Below are 19,385 nucleotides of genomic sequence, written 5' to 3' on the forward strand. Positions count from 1 at the left end.
TCTATATATAGCTCTTTATTGGGTGATTCTTGCAAATGTAATCATTTCAGTATGTACTGATATATATATATATATATATATATATATATATATATATATCTGCTAATTAAGACCAATCAGAAGGGGATAAAAGGAAAATCTTGCATTGTAATTGGCAGAAAATAGATTCATTTAGCTATCTGTACCTACATATAGGAATTCTAAATTTGTCTCATTTTCATATGACATCCAAACACACCTGAAGAATGAAGTACGTGCAAGTTCTTATTTTAAAATGTTTAGCAGAAAAAGAATCACAATATATAATTAAATAGTAGATTAAGGATATTTATTTAGTCCTTGATTCATTTGAAGCCTAGGGGATGTCCATGACCTATACATAGATAGGCTAATAAGATACTGAAGCAATGCTCTATTGCTTTATCTTCCATCTATGAAAATTTTTTTTTGCCCTTTGGTCAATTATTATATACCAACATGAAAAATCAATGAATAAAAGCAAACGCACACACAAGATCGATCCTGAGCTAATTAAGTAAAGATGAGTTATGGAGGGAAGAAAATTAAAGGAAAAATGAATGATTTGAAATAAGGTGATGATCGAAAATGCGCTTTGCTGGATGCCAATCAGTGAAGCTTCTAAAGTGATTGCATTATAAGCCATAGTGCCAAAGTTCCCTTGTCGGCACATTATTGCTAATTAATATATATAATATATTTTCTTTTCTTTTCTTTCAATGCTGCTATAAATTTTCTTTAATTTCTTTCGATCCATAGCATGATTGTTTCTTTTCTTAATTTCTTTCTTTCTCCTTTTCTTTCTTTTTATTTTTATTTTTTTCAAGAATTAGTTTTAGCCCGATCACCAATGAATATTTCTTTGGTGGGGAATCTTTCAACACCCTGGAATTAATCCACATTTCTGTAGTCTCCTCTGATACTTATTGGAAGCTAAAGCAAAGAAGGGCCAACTTTTAATTCCACCTCTAGTCGGCTAGGGTTTCTTACTTGTACCATACTGGAGGGTTAATGTTGTCCTAATAAACGTTTTCTTTTTTTTTTATAACTTTGATTAACCACTCTAATTGTAACGTGCGTGCACATTAACAAATACAAGTGATCGGAACTTAATATTCCTTTTCAAAGCTAAAGATATAAAAATGTGCCATATCTTACCATATTTGCTTAATTTCTGGAGAAACACCATTACAGAGTGTTATGACTTCCCCTTCTAATAATAACATTTGCTGATTCTCTCGCACGTACGACATGTTGTTAATAAATTTTTAGGGCAATGGACGGCTGGTTACAATTTGAATTTCATCACTTGCTTTTGCTTTTTGATGCCCGCACATTTTAGTTGTAGAATCTGTATTGCAGTCTCTTATAATCCCTTCAGTTAATTGGAGATTGCATGCATGCTTTAATGTTCAATATAAGGGAATACCAAATTGATATTGTGTGTGTGTGTGTATATATATATATATATATATAGTTTCTTTTATTTCCTAAATGTTTAATCAATGATAATTCGTATATATACTTGATATCTAGCTAGTACTCGACTATAATTGATTTTTTTATTAGTTAATATGTTGCATGCAAACTTTATATACGTTTTGTTAATTCAATTAATTAGTTATAATATATAGAATGTTAAATCATCAAGAAGTATTGAAAGATTCTGCTCTTCCTTATGATGAAGAAATGATTTTTTTTTAAGAGGAGTAAAGAAATGATATTATGACGTATCTAGCTAATATTTCATAAGAACAGATAAGATAACATGATATGAGCTTTCTTTGAACTTAGTTTTAATCTCAATTTGATGCTAATTTTTTAGATTCAATGGAGGCACAATAGACCAAGTAATAATTGATGAGTTACATAACGAGAGGTCATCATCTCTCTTCTCACCATAAAGGTAAATTATATTAAATAGGTAGTTGGTAAGACTCGAATTCAAAATCTCTCTACTTCCTACATTTTAAGGATGAAAGAAGACCAATTAGATTACTCCTAATTGACAAATTTATTATAATTATTAACTCATTTGCAAATATCTTATATAATATGATATGTTAATTTAATTTATACAAAATATTTAAAATTCCCTTCCCATTTATATACTTCCTCTCTTTTCATCAGGTTTGTGATTTGTGAATCTCACATGTGGACAATGGCAGATCTATGCGCTGGTGAATGGGTCAATTGACTCCACTCGATTAAAAAAAAAAATCCTAACATATATTGAATTACCTTCATAAGTGTTAGCATAATTACAGCAATTAGCATGATTATAAGAGATTTGTATAGCATAATTACAGCAATTATTATTCTTATCTAAATTAGCTCATATTCTCATGTATAAATAGATGTAATATATCTGTAAATAAGACACAGACAAATACACAATCATTTCCTTCATTACTTGTATTCTTTCTTCTAACATGATTAAAAATTTAAAATAAAAATTAAAATTTTTAATCATGTTAGAAGAAAGAATACAAGTAATGAAGAAAATGATTGTGTATTTGTCTGTGTCTTATTTACAGAGATATTACATCTATTTATACATGAGAATATGAACTAATTTAGACAAAAATAATAATTGATATAATTATGCTACACAAATCTCCTATAATCATGCTAATTGCTATAATTATGATAACAATAAGCATAGAGTTAGTTTAATATTGAGACATTTGTACACAATCTTAGGAAGATGACAAGAGGTTTAAGTCCAATAAAATGATTTCACACTCACATGGGCAAATTAAAACGAGAAGAAAGAAAAAAAAAAAAAAAAAAAAAAGAAGATGCTGGCACAATTTATTTTCAAAGGATTTTTTTTTTCTTTTGTAGATTCATTATGCAAAAATTTTTTCAGCAAGAAGAAAAATATTTTAAGAATTTTTTTTATTATTATTCACAATTTTTGAGCTGAAATTTTTTTAAAAAAATTGGAGTAAAATTTTATCAGTTTGTCTATAAATTTTATTGATAAAAAAATTGATAGCAAATTTGGGTCTCTCTGTGCATACGCATGGAGTTTTTGCACTATCAAAATTAAATTTAATTTTATACAAGGGGCTCGTGACTATATATATATTTTGCTTGAATAAATTATAAATGCAAATAGATTATCCCACTTAACAATCCAATAAAAGATTCATAGATAAATTAAACAAAAAAAATTCATATAGTGCTTTCAGAAAATGATAACTAGTTGAGCATCATTATAAATTTAAAAATTATAACGAGAATTTATTATTTTATGAAATTATTTTTTTATTCAATTATTATTATATATTGAATATTTATATATATTATTATATTTTTTAATAAATAATTTATTATTGTATATAATATTTTGTTTTAAAATTAAATAAAATGAATATTTTTGGCCCTACTGACTTAACCATCTGACTCCGTCCCTGCATGGGGAGATCCACATGATTTTTCTTTTCAGTATATATATTGGGACACATTAAGGATTTTCTTTGATTTCTTAAAACACTAAAACAAGAAGAGTATCTGAATTTGAACCATTATGATCGATCTTTGAAACTCCAAATTAATTCAACTAGCTAGGTACCCCTCATCCAATTTTACAAATTAAAGTTGAAATCTACAACTATTACGTTTCAACTATCAAGTCTCATATCCATCGAGTATTAAATAAAAGTTATTCATATACATGTATATATAATTTGGACAATCTTTTTCTCATAATTAAACTACCTTTTAGAGTGGAGTTCAACCCAATTTGTATTATATGGTATCAAAGACAACCCCAATTCTATAAACTTCATACTTAAGTTCTTCAATTTGAGCGTGAGAAAAATATGTTAAATTCAAGTCAATCAGATATTGGATAAAAGTGATTCTTATATGACTTACAATTCTGTTTTATTAAAAAAAAAAAAAAAAAAAAAAAAAAAAAAACAGTGATTTCAAAGTATAAATTTTGGCGATTATATTTTTATTTGATATTAGCAAAATTTGGAAGAAACTTATAATCAATCAAAAATAAAATATTTCCAACATTCTATGGCCCCAACTTCTGCTGTCTGATCCGGGTCCGGGCGGGCAACTTAGAGCCATTACTTGGAGCTATCAGAAGAGGGGACAGTGGAGGAATTCCACATTTCTCTGCTCTAAACGACGCAGTTTTCTTTTTTATTTTTTTTTTTTATTTAAAGTCTCCACGTTAACCATGAATATTTCTCCGCCTTGAAAACCAAGCCAACCGCTGCAAGCTCCTCATTCTGATCTACGTACATTCAAAACCCTAACCCTAATTTGTTACAGGAAGAATTTGTTTCTTATATTACAGGTTAACATATACTCCTTTCCATATATAAAAATAAGAATGAACTCATTAGATTGGCATTTTAAATAGCTATAACCAGGGTTAATTCTTCTATTTGTTAAATATCTTCCAAAAGGTAATAAGTAAAACAGGGCTAGGGTTTTCTGATACACAGAGACTAGCTAGCTTGCTCATAAGAATGTCAATTACTCTTTGTAGTTCCCTTACCGGTATATAGTTTGCATATGAAAGGCTACCTCAAGATCACTTCAGGCTTTCTATTCTCAAATTGATTGGTTCTCACTTTAATTTGGTAACCTCATAATTATACCCTCTTTTCTGATTTTAATTTGAGGTCGTCCCAATCAAAAATTAAAATTTTAAGGGAATGCTGCCCTACCAGCCTCATTGAATTCGTCATTGGTATATTTATAGATATTTGGAAATATTCTAGATGAAATAATTGAATTTTTTTTTTCTTTTTTCATCTTTCTTTGGTGTTGATAGAGGTGGAAGTTTCAATTAATGATGGCCAGCAGAGGGGACCTTAAGCGATCAGTGGAGGATGTGTTTAGTTATTCACCTTATGATGATATTCATCTTCAGACTTCATGGTGTATATAAATATATGCAAAACTTTCGTGTTACAACCATGTTAAATTCATTCCTACATATATTCAACCTTTTCCTTTATGTATTTTTCTATTTGATGACTTCTCTAGTCAATCAAGCATAGCGAGCTAATTAAGGAAAGATCGATTTCTTGCCTTTGATCTATATTCTACTGTGATATTTGCATACTTACATATGCAGGTGGCACGTATGGAGTCAATTTTGCTTATGTTATGGAGGTCAGAAGTTAATCAATGACAGGCATAAATAAATATAGGAGTTTTCTTATCTAAACTCGGTTCATCATTGATCCAAGACAAAGGATATATATTAAATATATGAGTCATGTATATATCTTAAATCTATGGTGGACCATCTAGGTAAGTATTTCCCTATAATATTGATTTTTTTGTCATGGTGATAAGGTGAGTTCTAGAAATTCAAGTTCTTTGAAAATCTAGTTCACATAAATTTGCAATCAAAGCATTGATCTATTATTGGTAGCCTGAAATCATATCATTGTTGGTTGGAGAGAAAAGTTAATCCTGAATATAAGGTATAAGTGTAAGATTTTGACTGATAATATTAATTACTGTATAAACCAAAATATATTCCTTTAATGTGACTCAATATTAATTAATATTTACTTTAATTAAAATAAATCTTAATTCTAATTATATAATGATACTTGATAGACTTACCAGATTAAATCTTAAAGATGTATATAAATTGGTCCCCTCTTTACGCATAACGTCACACACATTCTCTTTCATAAAGTAAGAGATATTAAAGTCATGTTAAGAAAGTCTTTCATCACTAAAGTTTTATGTGTGAATAAAAAAAAAATCAAGAGGGAGAAATTAGTTTATTGAATCAAAGGGTCTTTCTTAATTATTATTATGGTTCAATTAAACTTTACATCAAGTACACTTTCCAAATCTGTAAAAATTTATTTATTCAAAATCTACAATTAGAACGATAGTTAAATCTTATATTTATAATTTATATTATGTTTATAATTTATTATAACATAGTAAGAATTATTTTACAGTAAGATGGTCCTTGAAGCCATTTATTGGCAAATATATATAATTTCATTGAAGAAATGCCAGAAAATGTACTTTCTATGTTTTCCTACCTTTACTTTTGCCTTCAACCTGTTTTGGGTTTCCATGAGGTGGCAATTGAAAATAAAAATTAGATAATTATCCTTATTTAGAATACAATAATATATTTCTTCGCAAGCGAATTTCTCAAATTTAAATGAATTTTGAATAAATTATTTATAAAAAAGGACTAAAAATAATTCTCACACAATTATACAATTTGATTTTTTTAAGTGAATTATTTTTTAAAATTAAAAAATTAAAAATTTTCATTTTAAATATAAAAATTAAAAAAAATTAATTAAATTAAATTCTTATTTTATTGGGATTGATGAAAGTGAAATTGGTCATCTGCTTTGCGTTACATTTGTATTCAAAAGCTACACCAAACCAATCGCCCCAGGTAAGTCACTTCCTGTACAATTAAGAAAGTGGACTAATGAACTTCCCAGGAATTTTGAGTGATCATGCAAACCAAACAAGAGATTATCTTAGTTAGTGAAATATATATATATATATACTTTGAGTGTTGATAAAAAAAAATTTTATATCATTGCTAGTTTTTGAATTTTTTTTTTCTTTCAAGGGGATTATGATGATGAATGATCTTATGAAGGAGGGACATAAATTTCTACAAAGGCCTTAACAGTGACTCCCTTATCTATAAATATGTAATCCATATAGTATACATATATAATTTCTAGTCCATCATTTGCTAATTGTAATATTACAGTTAAAATTTAGTACTGAAGTGCCTCTTGGATGCTTACTATTTCAGTGTCATCTGCCACTCATTTCTTGCCTTACAGTAATCATTTCTAGATGGCGCACACAGCTTTATTTCATCAGGGATTTAGCTATAGAAACAGTACACCTGCAGCCAACCGACAAGAAAAGGGAAAAAATGATGGTTGTGAACAGTCCATGGATTCCAAATGAATAGTCAAATGCTTCAAGTGATTATAGATAAATTAAAATAGAATAAAATAATAAAATATAATGAACCCTTGCTCAATCACTTGAAGTTATAATGATTTTTGGACCTGTAGGTATAACGAATATTGGAAACTTGGATCATCATCTTCTTGATCTGCTGGAGACAAGAAATTGTAGCGCCTGAATTAGTGCCAATACCACAAAATATAGGAGACCAAGGCTACGAAATATTGTTTAATAGGAAATAACTTGTATATGAAAAATATTTTTCATGAAATTTGCTTTTCATATTTGATTGTAATATTAAACTAATTATATGTATTTATATTATATATGTATAAGTATTCACATTTTAATAAGACCGATAAAATCTATAAAATAACTTTCTCTGTTAAAAATAAAAAGTCTTTTTTTTTTAAAAATAGCTTAGTTTTTACTTTAACCAAGAAAATTTTTTCTATTAATATTTTTCTTAAGTGACTCTAACTTTAGAAGATGCAGGGTGATTATGGTAAGCTTATAATCCATCTGTATGGGGATTTAATACTATTCTATGATACTAAGCGAAAAAGGGAAAAAAATTCTGTTGTTTTTTTCATGAATTTTATGATCTTACATGAAATAAACATGTTGAATATGATTCAGCAATTATGCTCAAAGCATGGACAATTACTTTATTCTTGTTTGAAATTTGATGCCTTGAAAGATCCAGGGTGCTTTGTTACAAAGGGGAAAGAAAAGACAAGTTGGTGGCAGAGCCATAGTGTTCTTTGCTGAAGACAGGCATATTCTTTAAAGTAGCTCTGCTGTACTAGAGACACCCAGAAATCTCACACGCAACAAGAGAATTTCACTGCGTCATTTTTAGAAATGATTTGCATTTGGATCTAAAGCTAGATCAGATTCTAATATGATTGTGATAGAAATGCAATTGATGATGAAATACATATGTCATGAGAAACCTTTACTGTACCTTTTCAGGGGAAATGATTTGCAGAATAAGTTAAAGCTAGATGAGATGAGATTCTAGTTTGAATGTGATATAAATACAGCTGATTGTAAAGTGCATATTGTCAAAGATTTTTATGCACTATAAATATGCTTTGCATTTTTGTCGATAGTATATGTTCTAATTTTGCTGGAAGTGGCTTGTCTTGGACAAGACTTGTGTAGATATATACATGAGAATCTATAGCCAACCAAGACAGTGTCTGTGCTCATCCTTGAGCCCGCCAATGGGGAAATTATTCAATGTAATCGACGCATATACATCATCACCCACATTCATGTGAGATCAACTCTCCTTAATTTATGGAGCACCCACATTTTTGTGGGTGAAGGGGTATTTCACTTGGTGCATACAATGATCTGCCCAATCTTGGTATCCTTTATATTCAAGCGCAACCACAAAATATCCATAAATGTTTTCAACTGCAAAGGGTGTTTGAGGTTCCCCATAAAGCAAGCTCTAAATCGATAAAAACTGTAATTTTTGGTTCCTGGAGATGAATCAACCCTGGAAAGTACACTGTGCTGACAAAACTACCTGAAATAAGCAATTATGTGATTCCAAAAACTCAAGTAATTGACATTCATGTGGCTGCATAGAGCAATCTTAGAAATGGAAGTTTTTTTTTTTTTTTTTATCTAATTACAAGATATATCTCAATTACAACACAGGCAAATCTCAAGGAAGGTACAAATAGATGGTTAGCTTTCTAGTGTAAGGTTTCATAGAAACTGGTTTGCCTTTCCTCTTCTGATATCTTTCTGGCTCAAGCAAAATCTTAAAACAACCAAAAGTTCTACCACAAGCTTGAAATATAATCTCTTCACATAACCAATAAGCAAAGGTGGACATGCCAACCTTTGTTTTGTTTCATAGTTTGAGTCAATCAAGGAGACTGAGTTGATTGTCCATCATCTACATCGCTGCTTTCCAGTATTCAAGGGAGAATTTCTGATGCTTTTAGATGAGGCATTTGTGTGCTGTTGAGTTCCTTCGGATTTCTTCTTGCGCCTTGCTTGTTGAGACAAACGAGAATGGTAAGATAAGATGGCAAGATCATTTAGATCTTGCAATGGAGTAAGAACCTTCACAACTTCATCCATTGTAGGGCGGGACTTAGGGTCCCTACTCAGGCAGTTGTAAGCTAATTGAGAAACTTTCTGGACCCCTTTAAGGGAGAAATTCAGCTCCAATCGGGGATCCACGAGCTGGTACAGCTTTCGCTTGTCAGCTAAATAAGGCCGAGCCCATGCAACAAGATTCTGTTCACCAGTAGGGCGCTTCTTGTCCATTGATCTTCTGCCCGTCAAAATCTCAAGCAACACGACTCCGAAGCTGTAAACATCACTCTTAGATGTCAAGTGTCCTGGGAGAAAAGCCAAAAGTGTAGAATTTATTAGATCCACAACCAGATGATTCACAATATGATCTGATTCCCTAGCCTTGAAGAATATGTTCCAAAGGAGCTAAACTGGATGAAGAAAGAGTTCTTAGTAGCGCAGGGCTAATAAAAAACTCTCCTTAAGCAGAAGATCATCAATGCCAGTAGTTAGTCAATCCTATTCATCTACAGATATATAAACTTGTTCTCTAGTTGACTTAAATTCTCCATTGAATCAAAGATCTGTATGTGAGAGTTAAAAAAAGGTTTCAAGAAGTCCAAACCAAATATTACAACTTCTGTACCTGTCATCACATATTCTGGAGCAGCATAGCCGTATGTTCCAACCACCCTGGTAGAAACATGAGTTTTGTCACCTTGGGGACCAGCTTTTGCTAGACCAAAATCTGAAAGCTTTGCATTATATTCCTGTTAAAGAAATCTTTGTATTAGGCTTCAGTTAAAGAAAATTATTAAAACACTATTGTGCACTGACATCAACTATTACATACTGAATCAAGTAAGATGTTTGATGTCTTAAAATCCCTGTAAATTACTGGTTTTGGACCACCATGAAGAAACGCCAATCCTTTTGCTGCTCCAAGTGCAATCTTAATCCTGCTGCACCATGGAAGAGGTATTGTCCCTTCAAAAGTTATGACAACATCAGCATTTGCTTCAATACAGTTAAAAGTTGTACTAGCATAACAATTAAAAATTTAATGAAAGAAAAATCATTGGAAGCGTTCAAAAGAGAAAATCACAGTCCACTTGAACAAAAATATGCAGAAATAGCATTACTTCATGAATAAAGTAGGCAAATGATGTATAATCTTTCAACAAACCAATAAGGTGCATAGTCTAAATTTATGGAAATGGAAATCTTTCTGGGATAAGCAACAAGGTCTATTCACACCATGGGACTGTTTGGCTAGAATAATTTGGAAGGAAAATGGAAGAAATAAGAGGGAAAGTGAATTTCAAAGAAAGATCAAATGGTAAAAAACTGAGAATGTCTACTGACCATATTGATGAAGGATCCTGAAATATAAAACACATTTTTAAGTGATCTAGCTAAGTAAAAATAACCCAGAAAAGGCAATTAAACCTCTTAACTCACTTCTAAAAAGATGATTTTCAAGACTTCCTCGAGTCATAAATTCATAAACAAGCAGACGCTGATCATCCTCAATGCAGTACCCAATAAGCTTAACAAGATTGGAATGGTGAAGCTGTCCAAGAAAATCAACTTCAGCCTGCAACATAGAAAAGTTGTCATGATGTTAAATCTCTCACTCTTCTTATCGTCTCACACGACAGTCTCCTTCAACATCAATCGTCTGACCCAAGAAAAACAGATATTTTACTAACCACCCATTCTCTATGGCCTTGAAGACCATCAGGCTTTAAACTCTTTACCGCAACAGTGATTCCTGACCCTGGTTTTGCTGGTGCTGTCCCGTTCTCCTCTATCCATCCTTTGAAGACATATCCAAATCCACCCTCTCCAAGAATGCTATCAGGCCTAAAATTACCTGTTGCTGATTTTAGTTCTTGAAAGGTGAATTGGAGTAACTGGCATGGAGATTTGTTATCAGTTGGTGGTGTATCAGGATTATCAGAAGATAATTGTGCTTCATTTGGAGGGCATAACTCTCGATTGCTAGCATTTAGGTATCGTGTCTCAGTAGCTGCAGCAACAGAATTGAGTGTGAGACCTCTTTCTATACTTTACACAACTATTTCACACAAAATTTACATGCTTTATTTCCAATTTTGCTTAGTTTTGAGCCTGGACGGAAAGCATTGAAACAGAGGCTCAGCTTGAGCTAAATATAAAGAGAAAACATGAGAAACTCAAATTTTGCACTTGGATTTGAGTCTGCTACCAAGTTTGTCTTGCGAATAGAAAGGAAAAAATTTAGACTAGCATTTTCCATTGTCCGCTACCCAGGAAGCTGATCTCTTTGGCAACATCAGAGAAAACCCAGTTTGAGATCTGTTCCCAAATGCCAACTTTACCATAATTTCACGCCACACAAAAAGCTTTTGAGATTATTTCAAGCTCATACTCTCAGAAGACTTGATAGGAGCTGAATTTCAACCACTTTCAAATCAAATCACATATTCTATATTGAAGCTATTAAAAAGATTGGAGAGAGAGAGAGAGAGAGAGAGCAGAAAAAACCAATGTCACAGAACAAAAACAGAGGAGACCCTTATGCAGATACACATGGAGCGTTTTGGCAGATAACTTAGATTTTTTAAAAAATGAAAATCACAAAAGGAAAGGGCAAAAAAATTGCAATCAGAAATTGAAACAAGCAACAAAAGGGGACATAACATATACCTGCATCATAAACCAGACTAGTGCGAGGGATAGTCTTAGCAGAGTCTCTAGAGGCAGAGGGTTTACAGGAACCTATAACACTCCGTTTTAGAAGAGCCCAACACCCACACTTGTTATCCATATCAAGTTTCTTTTTGAGTTGTGGCTCTATCCGTCTAACATGGTTTGTCACTATAATTGCATGGGATATGATAGGGAGGTGAGCAGAGATTGGTCATGGTTATAGTAAAGAAGGAAAAAACAAACTAAGAGCCTGAGAGAAAAGAAGAGATTGGGAGAACTATGAAGAGAAGAGAAGAGGAAGAGAGAGAGGAAATGAAAATGCTGTTGTTTGAGTTAGTGTTGGTGTTGCTGTTGGAGATTGCAGGCATCATCATCACCATTATCGCAGTGTGTACAAAAAGAACTTTTTTTCCACCACCTTTTGTGTGGGGATGGAGAATGGATCTCTCTTTCTCTCTCTGTTTAGGGGGGCAAAATTACCAAACTCTCTGCTTATTACATAGTTATTGCTAGCTTGAGCAAACCCACCAAACATTAGTTCACCGGAAGAAGGGGTAAAAAATACACTTCTGTTTAATAATTTACAATGAAATTATTATTATTTTATCGTATAATTTTTCTTTCAAGAGAGTATTTTTATTTTTTCTAGGATTAATCGTAAAAAATTTTATCTTTTCAATTTTTATAATTCTATTTAATTAAAAATGTATACCAAATTAATTTAAAAAAAAAAATAATTTGATATGTGTAAATTGATAAGAGAATATTTTAAACATAATACAAAAAAAAATAATTTTGTTTAATTTTTAATTTTAATAAGGGTTATTCTCTACTTTAGTTTAAACATTAATGCCAAATCAACCCTTAACCAACGAGATAAGACCATATATTAGGTGAGACTATATATATATATATATATATATATATATATATATATATATATATACCCTTATTTCAATATATCAATCTTAAACTTAAAGGGTGTTTATTTTAATTTATACAAATCAGTTTACAAGCATTTAGTGTTTATAAGTTAATTCATGATTATAAATATTTAAAATTTTAAAGTTATATGTTTACTTAAAGTGTATAAGTGATGGATACATAATTAATATATTTTATAAAAAATACTTTATAGTTATATTTATTATTAAAATGATTAAAAAATATATTAAATGAGATTTATGATAAAATTTTAAAAATTAAATAAAAATAATATAGTAAAATACCTGATCAAATTGTTTATAAGCATACATAGCTTATAATCACTAAAATAAGAACCTGCGTCCTCCAACTTTTTATTTTTAATTTATAAGTTTAATTTATAAACTCAAAAATTATTATAAATAAGCAGATTACTTTATATTTAAAATTTATAAATTGATTTAATTAGCTTATAAATTAAGATAAATATTCTTTTATTCTTTTTAATTTAATATTAATTAATTCCATTATTTGTGTCCGTTAATTATGCTTTGAAGGAGCTAAAAGTAAAACGCAGATTCTTGCTGGTTATATTGTTAAACTCATTCACATATGCTTGTACAATGCATATGCTTAAACAACAAGTATAATTTAAAATTTGCAAAAAATAAATAGTGAAAAATAATGATTCTCTTAAATGAATATCTGCACATATAAATATATTTAATTCAGAAACTTCAGATGTAATCTCTCCACCGTAAGCTTGTTTCTCAATGAAATAAATTGCACTACTTTCCATTGTATAGTAAAAACAATAATAAATTGCGAAGGAGTAGAATATACCATGTCCATACCTAGAAAATGAAATTAGTTAATGAATATTAATTTTTTAAGAAAATTGATGATCCATTCGTAAGCATCATAATGTAAGTATAATATAATTTTTTCATAAGAAAAATAAATACATAATTAAAAATTTTTGTTCAAAAAAACTCTGCAGAGAATAATGATTTTTGGATTGGTAACTGATTTTTTTTGGAAAAAAAAAAAAAACTCTTTTTTTCATTTTGAAAGATAAAAGAAATATTCTGCAACACTACTCTTTTAGAATTTGTTATTTTTATATTCCGCATAAGAGTTTAAATTACCAAATTTTAATAAAAGATTACACTACACTATCAAACTCTATTAATAAAAAAAATAATTACTTCTACTTAAATATCTAAAGTCTCTAACTAAAAGGAGTCAATGATCAGACTATATTTTAAAATTCTAAAAATCCCATCAAATACTACAGTAAAAAAATAAATAAATTTTAAGAGAAGATAAGACCTGCTAGTAATGGGAGAGTAGGACCTCAATATTGAATAGAGAAGCTCATATTTGTTTCTAAAAGACACAAAACAAAGGAGAAAAACTAATTTTTGTTCCAAAAATGAATATAGATATGAGAATTTATTAGAAAAAACAGAAAACAACAAAAAAAAAATTAAATTGATTAAAAACCAATATGGGATATGTCGACCGGTGAGAAACTCACTTATGGCTGCCCAGAAATATATCTAAAGAAGAAAATGAATAGAGAGAAGAAAAATGAAAAAGGGGAAAAGTTTCTAATGGGCATTAATTATTGCTTCAACAAGTGAAAACAAAATTTTATTTTCCTTTTGTAGTATTTACAATCAGGATATCCTCAAACCAACATTTTGTTGTGAAAGCTGGCCTTGTATTGCATGATAACCACGCACTCATTCACACTTAAGGAATAAGCAAATCACAAGAACAAACACCCACAAAAAAGAGACACGATTTACATGGTTTGGCAATGTGCCTACATCCATGGGGTTGTGCTCTCTTGTTTCACTATGAAAGAAATCTCCTAGATACAAGCTAAAAACAAGATCTCTCTAAAAAACCTAGCCTCAAGCAAAAATCACCAATACAACTCATAAGAGTAGTATTTATATGTTTTTAGCCTTTCTTCATAGTTCAAATCAGCCTTAACTTAATTGCTTCACATAAAATTAAGGAAAAACTACTATTTAGTCTCTGCATTTTAATAAAATTATTACTTAGTCTCTATATTTTAAAAATATACTATTTAGTCTCTATATTTTATTTTCATTAAACTATTTAATATCTTCGTCGAAATTTTCATTAGTCAAAGGATTTAATGCTAATCAAACTACTATTTAATCTCTTTATTTTAGTGAAATTAATAAATTGATTCTTATATTTTAAAAAACAAATTAGTTAATTCAGATTTTATTAGCTTTTGATTTCCTTTTGTTACTTTTTTAAATGTTGACTTTCTCTTCTTTATTTCTTTCTTCTCATGTCTTTTCCCCTCTACACCCACAACCTTTTTCCCCTCATTCTCTCTCTATTTTTCATCTATTGATAGAAAATGATATAGGTGGTATGCATAAAAAGATTAATTAATTTTCAAGAAATCCAAGTAACCAGAATGATAATTTAGGAAAATAATTTTTTAATAAAAAGAACACAAAAATGATGCCTAGAGAATTAAATAAAAATACTTAAAATTTTTTTTTAAAAAAATATAAATTTATATTTAGTATCCACACAATAAAATTTTTATTTTCATCTAAGAATATATATTATATTTCAAAATGCATGAACTAATCTAAATAGTAGTGTTTTTTAAAAGATAGAAGCTAATTACTTAAATTTATTAAAATAGAGAGACTAAATAATTGTTAAATATATATTGATTAACAGAAAATTTAATAAAAAAATTAAATAGTTTAACGAAAATAAATATAAATTATTAAATAATTATTTTTTAAAATATAAAAATTAAATAATTAATTTTATTAAAATATAAAAATTAAATAATAATTTTCACGATGATTAATATCCCACCCAAAATAGGAATTTTTGCATCAATCCGCAGTTGAAACGCCACTTAAAATAGGTTAGACTTTTTGCACTACCCCCCAATGTGGAGGGGGTTTTCTACACCACCACCTAGTGTAGAGTGAACACTAACTTTCCACACTACCCCCTGTGCAGAAGGGCCTTTTTCACAGTATCCCTTGTGCAGCTACCAGACTAACTATACTTTGATGCCAATCCTTTGGGCCTTTAGATCCCCTAGAAAGTTCCCCAGAATATGAGCCATTACTCAACACATTTTGCACACCATGATTAAATTTTCTCTTTAAATAATTTTAAAGGTGCATTCTCCTATATTAATCTAGTGCATTTAGGATAATTAATTCTAGAGAGGTTGAATTTTGATATATGAGAAAAGAGAGCTCATGTCCATAAAGGAACTAATCTTGTTAGATTTTTTTTTTAAAGGTATTCGTTAAAAAAATTATATTAATTAAATTAATAGCTTCAAATACATATTTTCAAATAGAAAAGAAGCTTATGAAATTTTAAATTTTTTATTTTTTGCATTCAAATATTACAATATATGTATATATGAATTTACATATCATTAATTTAAATTGATTATCTGATTGTAATTAAGTATAAAATAAATGAATTTTCTAGGCAAGCATATATATGATGAAAGAGAGGATTAATGCAAGCGCACATATAAACTGATAAATAAAACTCCCTTTTAACATTGGAAGATAAAGAAGATAGAATAGCAGAACCCACCAATAACCCCAAAATTTTGGAAAATAATAGCTTGCCCTGGTTTTATATATAAGATATATACTCTTTAAGTATTTTTTTTTATAAAATTATTATAATTTTATTAAAGGGTGTTCGACACTATATTTTTTATAAAAAAATATTAAAATTATATTTACGTTTGTGTGTGATGTAGTGCTATATTCTATTATTTTTTCGGTGCTTGAAAGTTGATTTTTCAAAATCTCTTATTGCTAGTGAAAAATGTGTATATAAAATATATAATATATTACAAAATTATAGTAATTTTGTTAAAAGATATGTATAGTGTCTATTACATGTGTATTCTCTTAAAAAAAAAAATACACCCTTCTTGAAAACTGATGTTTCACGCTTTGAATAAATAAATAAATAAAAGAAATGATAAAATAATTAGGGAATAATAAGAATAATTAATGTTCCCGTAGAAATAACGACTAATAGCAACAAAAAGTTAAAAAAAAAATATACAATAGAATTTTTGTGGGGTTGCCCTTTAATTTCCAGAACATGCATAGTTCTAATATGCCTTCTAATATTGCAATTAAGGATTGTTGATTATTATTATTATTACTATTATTATTAATTTATTATACAAATGAAGTTAGAGGCCCCAAGCTTTTAATTTAATGTCAAAAGATAGCACAATGATATATGTAAAGGTTATGGGGGGCAGTTTTTATTAATTAAGCATTGGTTAATTTATTGTGGGGACTATTTTGTCTGTGAACCTAATTAAGAACATAAATTCAGCATTAATTATGTTGATTAATTTAAGTGGGTTAATTTGGGAGCTTGGCAATGAGATGTCTTCCTTTCAAAGAGTTATTCAGTCATGTGTAAGATTTAGTGCCTGAAAGGTTTCCTGGTTGAGGGTCAATATGAGTTTCCATTAAGTAAACAATATTCTTGGTCTGTATTATTGTCTGGTCAAAGCTAATAGGAAAGTTTTTTTTTTATATATATATATTTTTATAAAGGTTCATATATAGTCAAAGAGCATATTTGAGTGCAATTCCATCACACACACTCTCTTATGTCCATTCCCAAATGGAAGGAAAATGGAACTATCATCAACTCTTTTTTCTTCTTCTTTAATTTTGAAAAATCTTAAAAATAAGAGATTTTTTTTTTTAATTTAAATGAAATTTAACAAGTTAAATAATAATTAATAAGCTGAATAAATAGTTTTGTTATAAAAATAATAAATCTTATAATTAATAAATAAAAAAAATTGAATTCATATTTTTTTTATTGAGAATTTGAGAGAGTTAACACTTGAATTGAACAACTATCCGCAAGTAGTATTATAACTTTAGCCAGTAGATCGAATTAGATTAGACGAATTCATAATTTTTTTCACTTCTTATATTTTAAGAAGGGATATTAATTGTATTTTCTTTTACAATTTTATTGTAAATAGGTTTTAATTTATTTTTTTATTTTATGTTTTTCAATAAAAGAAGAGAAAAGGGGAAAAAAGTATGGGATGAGATTGGGAAGAGAGGTGAGGAGAGGAGAGGCTTGCATGGTGAGAGGTCATTTCATCAACAACCATTAAAAAAAATGGTATTCTATGATGCTTTGATTGAAGAAAAGCAAAATGAGGGAGAGATCCTATTCTTTTTCTTCTACATGTGCTGGCAACTTGGCAAGGGTCCCTGGTTGGAAAAGAGAGATACCCATTGCCCCCACTATGTGTGTGGGTCCCTTATCAAGAACCTCACTGCACATATAAGCACACAACAGAGAGATTTCAGTGTTAGTCCACTGAAGGTCATCATTTTCATATGGGCAAACTCATAAAGGTGCAAATCCATATAATTGGAGTTGTAGAGAGCTCCATATGAAATAGCCTGAGAGAGAGAGAGAGAAAGTGAAATGCTTTTGGAGATGGACCATTTCCTAAATGGACAGACACTGGGCATCACATTCACACAGGCCCAAAAGATCAAAACTCTAAAGACAAATCAATCTCATCTCCTCCCATAACCAAATACAAAAGCTCACAATTTACAATTTGGACTAGTAGTGATTGTTTGCCTGGAAAATTTATCATTTTTCTTTCCTTCTTTTTTTTTTTCTTTGTATGATGCACACCACACATTGAACCACTTGTGCAACAAGGCTCCATATTTGGCGTCACCATCATGATGTAGTTGAAAATATGTTATCTTATGAGAATCCCTTTTGTTAGTGATTGATGGGAAGATATGCATGCTTTCGTTTTGACTAGTTAGCTTGCTCACTAGTTTGGAAGAAATCTCAGTTTTGAACTTGTTAACCAGCCCTATTGTTTCTGGTAACTTTTGGTGTTGATCTATCTCCCTTTGTTTCCTCCCTTGGCTTTGGTTAATGAACTTCTGATCATATCCTAAATTAGACAATATGAAAAATTATAATCAATAAAATATTATTCATTTTACAATAATTTTTTTTTGAGATATTTTAAATAATTATATTTTTATCTCTAAATTAAAGCATTCTAAATGGATTGCATAAAACCTATTTTTGTCTTTTTAAAAAACTTAAATTTATTTTTTATTTTTTATTTACAATTAGAATATTTTAGAGTTCAATTTTTGCACATTAAAATTAAATTTATTAAAATTACACTCCCAACATTAATCTGATGCATTCAAAATAAATAATATTAAAATATTTTAATAGAGTTGAATCTAAATTAAAAAAAATAAGAAATTTATGTTTTTCCTAATTAAATTAATTCTGTTGATAAGTATGAAAACAAAATTTAGCCAACTGATTTCATCAGTTTGATTTAAGTTTAAAATTTTCAATTTTAGAATTGAAGATTGATAATCATCATATTTTTTTAGAAATAAATTTATGTCTTTATAATTCATGCATCTTACAAAATAGCTTATATTAAAATTGTCTTTGTTGGATCAGGTTGCTTTTGTATGGGTTCAATATATCAGCACTGCTGCACTGATTTTCAATGATGACCCGGCTCGTAATCTAATTCTAACCTAACCTATTTACGGTCTATTTAATTTAACTGTTGAATACTGATAGCTAATTACTAAGGGCTTATTTGATTTAACGGTTGGATAGAGCTGATAACTGTTAGCTAATAG

At 29.3% G+C, this 19,385-nt stretch overlaps 1 protein-coding gene across 1 annotated transcript; it reads right to left on the bottom strand.

Moving 5' to 3' along the window:
• Nucleotides 1–8,584: 8,584 nt before the first annotated feature.
• LOC110647601 (serine/threonine-protein kinase PBL34) lies at nucleotides 8,585–12,187 on the bottom strand. The gene is made up of 6 exons (XM_021801519.2): nucleotides 11,710–12,187; nucleotides 10,731–11,050; nucleotides 10,480–10,615; nucleotides 9,872–10,005; nucleotides 9,665–9,788; nucleotides 8,585–9,344 (listed from the first exon to the last, which is right to left on the bottom strand). The coding sequence occupies exons 1-6, from the start codon at nucleotides 11,828–11,830 to the stop codon at nucleotides 8,890–8,892; spliced, it is 1,290 nt and encodes a 429-aa protein (XP_021657211.1). The 5' UTR covers nucleotides 11,831–12,187; the 3' UTR covers nucleotides 8,585–8,889.
• Between the last annotated feature and the right edge of the window lie 7,198 nt (nucleotides 12,188–19,385).

The sequence above is a fragment of the Hevea brasiliensis genome, chromosome 17 (assembly GCF_030052815.1).
Source record: "Hevea brasiliensis isolate MT/VB/25A 57/8 chromosome 17, ASM3005281v1, whole genome shotgun sequence".
NCBI lineage: Eukaryota > Viridiplantae > Streptophyta > Magnoliopsida > Malpighiales > Euphorbiaceae > Hevea > Hevea brasiliensis.